This window comes from Gavialis gangeticus, unplaced genomic scaffold (assembly GCF_001723915.1).
Source record: "Gavialis gangeticus isolate Ggan-Ray unplaced genomic scaffold, GavGan_comp1, whole genome shotgun sequence".
Taxonomy (NCBI): domain Eukaryota; kingdom Metazoa; phylum Chordata; order Crocodylia; family Gavialidae; genus Gavialis; species Gavialis gangeticus.
The window spans coordinates 133977788-133985241 of NW_017728992.1; the positions used below are offsets into that span (position 1 = coordinate 133977788).

Genomic DNA, 7454 nt, shown 5'->3' on the forward strand with positions numbered 1-7454 from the left:
TGGCTAATTCTGGATGCTGAATTGGTTGCACCTGGGACCTGATTTCTCAGTACATTTAATCATAGTATTCCAGATGTTCAGAGCATAGTTTCTAGTGACATCAGTTGTAGATTTGAGCACTCAGTATTTTTGCCATCAGACCACTGATTTATCAAGCTGAGTGGAGAAAATGAGCCCAAAAAGCAATCCACAAACACCTGTCCCTACCTTAAAAGCACTAGCAATTCTGCAAGACTAACAATTCTTTTACAACTACTGAACAAAAACATATTATCACCTAATGCAAATATTTAAGCATACGTATCACTTTATTCATATAAGTAGTTCCATTGGCTTTCATGAGATTATTCAAGTGAATAAAGTTACATACATGCTTAAGCATTTACAGGACTGGTACTAAATTCAGTTCTGCCACCTGCAACTGGAGTGCTGACATAACACAGGGGGTAATAGGGCTGAAAAGCTATTACTTAATAGGAAAATACAAGCTCCGATGTCAATATATCATCTAGAAGGAATCTGATTGTGCACACACACACACAAATTTCATATTTAAAAATCTAGGTAAGACTTGACCCTACAGAGTCAAAAGGAATTGGGAGCAGAAAACGTCAGGAACAAGAAGCTGGGATCTAAACTGGATCCAGTGGTCAGTGATTCCCAGTCAGGAATCAAGGACTGGGATGAATCGTCTCCCAGAGCTACAGAAAATAGTCCTTGGGCCTTTATAAGGTCAGACCAGATAGCAAGCTATTTGAACAGCAGATTGCCTTGTTCTTCCTCTGGCCTGTTTGGAATTTTTTAAGCTGAGTGTGCTCTGAACCTCTGGCTTGAACCCACACCTGTTCCTGTCTTGGACTTTCTGCTCTGAATCAACTGTGTGGAACCCTTGGTTTGCAAACCTGGACTATAACTGATACCCAGGTTTGACCATACTGGTGAATTCCTGACCTAGTACAATCCACTTGGACTGACTGCTTATATCCTGATTCATCATCCTTACGGTTGGGAGCTAGCAGCTCAGGAAGCTGGGATATGGGCTGTAGTCTGGAGCAAGGAGTCAGGAACCAGCAGATCTGGAAGCAAGAATGTGACCTGCAATCAGAAGTCACCAAGGAGCCAGTAGCCAGGAAGCAGGAGGTAGGAACAAGGAACTCAGAGCTAGACAGAAATGGGTCTATCCTAATGAGTAGCTTCCTGGGTACTGAAATGGCTGCTGTTAATCAGCAGACAGTCACACACCTGCAGGTAACAAGGACTGGTTAGGACAACAAGGCCCAACCCAGTTGGCCAGCTGGGGCCTAACTAGTCTGCCTACGGCATCCGCATCTGACAGGTCTGAGATCATTTTTCCTGAGTATATGTATGACAGTGAAGCTTCTGATTCCATATTATTTTTAAATAACACAAAATATAACAATTTACCCACATTAATAGTTCATATAGACCTAAACAGCATCTTGTTATTGCTATTGGTATTTCGTATACGTTTTTATGTACTATTTTAATCATTATAATGGACCAATAGATTTTTAGCAATTTGAATTGGATTCTTCTCTTACTTATACTGATGTGACTCTACAGAAATGCCATTTAATTCCACTAAAGTAATGTTAAAGTACATGAGTTTTTAGGTTCAGGGAAATTACACATGCCAGGGAAAAGTACAAAGAAAAGCTGATAATATTTCAGTTCTGGATCATCTGAATATTTTCATTCCAAGCATCTTTCTCCCATTGTCCTAAGTGTTCATGTGGTTTCTAGCACCATACACTTTAGTTCACCCAGGTATTCATATATGCAATATGTCTTAATGAAAGACTATATTTTGCACCTTCACCTCTTTTGTCTTTCCTATTAAGCTGAATGTCATTAAGATTGCTTTTAAGAGAATTAAGATTGAAATTGCAACCCCTTGGAAAAACTGCAATTTCACCTTGGATCTTTTCTTTTAGGTTTGCAATAGTTTCTTGTTTCACTTTGCTTATAATCCTGGTAACCACTATTGCATCTGACACTCAAAATGCCAGTTACAGCTATTCAGATGCACTATTACGGGAAAAAAATGCTTTGTTTGGCTGCTATATTTATGGGATTTCTTTTTCTTTCTTTTTCTAACTGACTTTCCTGGCTTGCAAGTATTAAGAACAAAATGCAAACAAACAGCCACCTTGATCTGATTATAACCAAACAGCAACATAGTTTGACTTTTTGAGTTTCAAGGCTATAGACAGCCACTGTAACACACATGAACAGATGCATATACTTTGCATGTTCTCTATAAACAAAGTGCCAGACCATTAGTACATCTCTAGCTTTCTCCTGTTCATGTTTATATCTAAGGCTATCATTTTTAACCACAAAGCAGGAATATTCTTAAGTTCATATCTGCACATAGAATTCTTTTCAGCCCTAGTCAATATGTAAATACAAGCTGTTGTTTTCAGAATCATCAAGAGCTTTACATAGTTAGTGTTTTTCTATATGAAAAACATAATCAAGAATATGTTTGATGAAATAAGCAATTATTCAAGAACCTTACAGGAAAAAGCACTTGTTCAGATATATCCTTTTTGTTCCTAAACTGTATTAATAGTTTTTCAAACCAGTAAAAGGCATCAAACCTTTTTTTTTTTATCTTGATGGCCTACACAGTTGCAAACATCTCTTGCAAAAATAGGACAGGAAGAAATCACTTCAGCTATATTCTCAATATCTTTACTTCAATTAAGAGAAAACAAATTGAACCACTTTCAGGAAAGTTCCTTGCCTGTTGTGCATGAGTGACTCACTGACTCTACCACAATGATTTGGATAATGAATGCTATATAGTAGTGGTGCTCAACCTGTGATCTATACAGGCTCTGACCATGTCATCCAGCCCACAGAGCTCCTCAGGGGTCTGAAATTTGGCAGCAGGGAAGCAATGGCAGCATTAATTGCTGCAGCTCCCCCACCACCAGATTTCCAGACCTGTGGAGAGTGCTGGGGGGCAGATGACACAGCTCTGCATGCTGAGTCACATCAGCATGCGGGGCTATTCCATGGCTGGATCCAGGGCACAGAGCCAAGCCAGGATGCCAGCTTGCACCTGTGGACCAACCCTGCACTGGATCAGGCCTGAAGATGGACCATGTGAGATTGGGCCCATGGACCAACACCTACACCACTCCTCCAGCCCATGGAGCTCAATAGGTTGAGGACCACTGCTACATACAACTGGAATGTCAAGCTTTTTGGATAGAAATTCTAGATTCCACCTCCCCATATTCATGATGAGATAGTAGAGGGACATAGCAAGACAGATTTACTCCTGGAGCAGTGACTGAGCATAGGGCAGTGGTGGCTTCAGCCAGGGAAGGTGCAGTCAGCCACCGCTGCATGGTGGCTATTTTTTGTGTCCCCCCCAACTGTTTTGTGTGTCCCCTTGTTGCCCCCCCAGGCACTATTTACTGTGCTGAGCTTTCACAAATGTTTGGAATTTAAGACCTGAAGAGTCTGTTAGATTAGTGGTTCTCAACCTTTTTTGTACCAGGACCCATTTGTAAACACTAATGGCCAGTTCCTACCTAGTGCCCCTCTCACTCTTAACTCTGTGCCCCCTGTCCCCAAGCCCCAGCCACACAGTGTGTGGGGCTGAGGTTAGGTGTGTGGGCTGGGGGAGGGGGGTGGCATGGGGAACCCCAAGCAGGTCCTGGCAGGCAGGAACTCTGCCAGTCTGCAAGAGAAAAGTCATAGTTTCCCATGTTTTTCTCCTTTAAAGGAGAGTCCATTTTTTAAGTTTGTTCATGACCCTTTCATATATCCTTGCAACCCACTTTTGGGTTGTGACCCACAGGTTGAGAAACACTGTGTTAGATCATTGTAATCTGACCTGTACATCAGGGCCCATTAAATATCTCAGGTACCAAAAATGGAACCCAAAAACTTATAATGTGACTATAGTTAGTATCCAGCTAAATGATATCTTCCAAAGAAGCATCTAAGTCTTGATCTGAAAACATCGAAAGAAAGAAAAATCATCATGTTCTTCGATGATTTGTTCTAATAGCTAAAAATGTGTGCCTCACTTTTCACATGAATTTATCTTTCTCAGCTTCCACCCATGGATCTTTTTATGCCTAGATTAAAGAGCCCATCAGCATTTGGTATTTTCATCCTGTGAACGCACCTGTATACTGTGATCAAGTCACCTCCACATCTTTGTGATAAACCCTTTGTGATAGAGCTAAGTCTCTCAATGCAAAGCATGCTTGCCTTCTATTTAGGATCAAGCATAGGTGAACCCTCCTTTGTCCACAAAAGGTAGCTGGATCTACTTTGCATTATGCAAGGGGAGGAAAGTACCTTGAACTGGTGTTTCCTATGCACTGCAGAGCTGTGCTCCATGAGAGATCCCTGTGCCTCAGTAAACAGACATAATATAGGTCAAACCTGGAATGGGATGGAGACAGTGTGATGCAATTGCACGGCTCCTTAAATCATTCCAGTTGACCCAAAAGCTATGGGAGGTACTGCAACACTAAGACTTCAGGGGAGATCTCATAGAAATAATGTTGTGCAGTCCTGAGTATGAGAGATATTTCCATCCCTGGGGCTCTCATGCTTCTTCTCTATTCATGGACTAATTGCTTTGGCTGTACATAGCAATGAGGATTTTTACCTTTTATGCTTCCTTATTAAATATAGCTACCAATAAAACATGTTCTGGTAGCAGCACTTTGATGGGTACCTCTTATCAGCGATTCATCGGAAGTTGCTGGATCCTGTGATGAAGAACTAGATCTGTTACTACCATTACAAAAGGCAAATCAGAGCAAAACCTACTAAAGGCACCCTTTGGACACATTTTTGCCAAACCTTAAACTGTAACAAACTGCACACCCTTAACCACTTCCACTCCATATGAAAGAGTGCTTTCTGCCTCTTATACTTCTGTCACTTTTAGAAAGAGTAATAAAAAAATAAAGTTCTGGGACTGAAAAATAAAGTCTGGCTCCTTTGTTGATAATGTGCCCCAAACTTGTCTGAGACCTACAGTTGCATAACGCTCACACTGAGGTTAAAGGCAGCTTGCTGTTGGCTTCATAAGGAAACCCTTCTCACCCTTTCCCCATGTTCACCAGCTCCCCTGACAGTACATGAGAAGACATTTACCATCCCTGCTCCTGTGTGTCATGACACCTGGATGCTAGTGAGCCACCAGGAGAAAAGGGTCCTAAGGTTTCCAATTCTCTTCCTGGTCCCAAGCCCACTTGCAAGCATGTACAACCATGAGCCCCACTTGTGCAGTCCCATGCAGTCCTATTCGTGTGGATCAGCCTCTGAGAAGTGAGCTACAGTTCATGAATGCTTGTGCTATATAGATAAGTATATAGCCTGAAGTTGAGCAGAAGGCAGGGTAGATTTGCACCTTATGGAGTAACCAAAATAGGTAGGTAGATAGATAGATAATCTATTTTATCCATTAGATTTGAACCTTATCCACTAACCAAAGTAGATAATCTAGGTAAAGTAGATATATTAACTAGATAAAGTAGATATAGTCTCTATCTTTACCTATTAGATTTGTATTTTCTAGACTAACTGAAGTAAGTAGATAGACAGACAGACAGATGATAGACAGATATCCAAAGTATGTAGATAGACAGGTGATAGATAGATATCCAAAGCAGATAAATAGACAGATGACAGACAGACAGCTGCCTATGTCAGCTGTTAGATTTGCACCTTCTAGACTAACCAAAGCAGACAGACAGACACATATCCGAAGTAGACAGACAGGTCGCTAGCTCAACCGATGGACTACTAGTGCTGCAGTTAGTCTAGAAGGTGCCAATCCCCGCTGCCGTCTTGTGGACTTCAGCCTAACCCGGCTCGCTGCCTCTACCTGTCCTGGCTGTGCCCGCCGATGCCAGGTGTGCCCCCGCCCGCAGCAGGCAGCCCCGAGTCCCCCCCGCGCCCGCGCTTACCTTGAAGACGTCCTGTGAGGCGACCGAGGCGGCGTCCGCTTCGCACACGACGCCGTGGTAGGTGTCCCGATCCGCCGCCTTGTCCCCGCCCTGGAAGAGCTTCAGCAGGGAGCGCCTCATGGTTCCCGCCGCTCCGGCCCCGGCCCCGGCCCCGCGTCGCGCCGCCTCCAGGCACCTGGGAGACGATCAGAGCAGGCGCTGAGCCCGGCGGGAAGAGCCCGCGGCGGCCGCGGGAGGCGGAGGATCGGCCTGCTGGGCACCGGCTCTGGAAACACCCCCTGCGGGCTGAGCCGGGCCGCCCACACGCCTCTTACTGGCACAGGGGAGGCAGGGAAGGTGCTGGGCTCAGGGAGACTGGTCTAACCGGGAGGGGTGCTTTCCAGTCAGACAGAGAAATCTAAAAGAAATCTGGCAGGGAAAGCCATAACGGTCATTTAAAATCCATGAGGCGGGCGCGTTTTGTAGGAGCCAGGGCTGTGATTCTCAACCGGGGACCCTCCCAAGGCTGCCACCAGGTTAGTGCTGTCGCATGCGCGACCCAGAGGTTTCCAGCGGGGAGCCACATCCTTAAAACCATGCTGACCACTGTCAGCTCTCATCTTCCTGAGCTCCTTGGCAGAAGAATTGCTCTGTTATTTATCTAGTCAAAAAAAAAAATGCAAGAAAGCTAGCAGCTGGCATATCCTGAGGGATGCCACAAGGCTCTCAAGCCAGGCACCTTGGGTGCATTTACATGTGCATTACTGCGCTTTTCCCAATGCACATTAAATTTAGTACCCCCACTGTGAGGTACTAAATAAATGCCCATGAGGATGCCCTAATGTGCAGTACTGAAAGCGCACATTTTTAAAATGGTGGTTAATAAATGGAGCAGGGGGCTGGACTTGCTGATCTTCGAGGTCCCTGCTAGCCCTAACATCTATGAAATATGTAGTAGCCTATTTTATTGTGCATTAGTGTAATTGCACTTTTTAATGTGATGCTTTAATGCGCAGTAATATCAGTACACACAGTAATATTTAATGCACAGTAATATTAAAGCACATGTGTAGATGTGCCTCTTGCTTTGCAAAGGGTTGATAATCACTTCTAGAAGTTCGCAAAACCCTTCACAGTTGTCTCTGAGGGGTTTTTTTGTCTCTCAAAAATTTGGTTTGGGTAAAACCAAAACAGCTTGTAGTGCCTCAAAGAGGATCATGCCCCAACAAAGATGTCATTGAATTTAGAGTTTGCAGCTTACTATTTTCTACAAGTGAAGAGAAATTTTCTCACTGAGAGGAGTGGGAAGTCCCCTCCTCCCCCCTCAACCCAATATAGTTTCTAGGGTCGGAAGGGACCTGAGCAGATCATCTAGTCCGACCCCCTGCCATGGCAGGAAGAGCACTGGGGTCAAATGACCCCAGTAAGGTGGTCATCCAACCTCCTCTTAAAAACCCCCAGGGTGGGAGCCTGCACCACCTCACTTGGAAGCTGGTTCCAGAC

The 7454-nt window shown here is 44.1% G+C and overlaps 1 protein-coding gene across 1 annotated transcript in view; it reads right to left on the bottom strand.

Moving 5' to 3' along the window:
* TRPA1 (transient receptor potential cation channel subfamily A member 1) overlaps positions 1 to 6092 on the bottom strand; it is a 100159-nt gene extending 94067 nt beyond the window's left edge. The window contains exon 1 of the mRNA XM_019519133.1: positions 5973 to 6092. Within this exon, the coding sequence (XP_019374678.1) occupies positions 5973 to 6092 (120 nt within the window). The remainder of the gene's footprint in view (positions 1 to 5972) is intronic.
* Positions 6093 to 7454: the final 1362 nt, after the last annotated feature.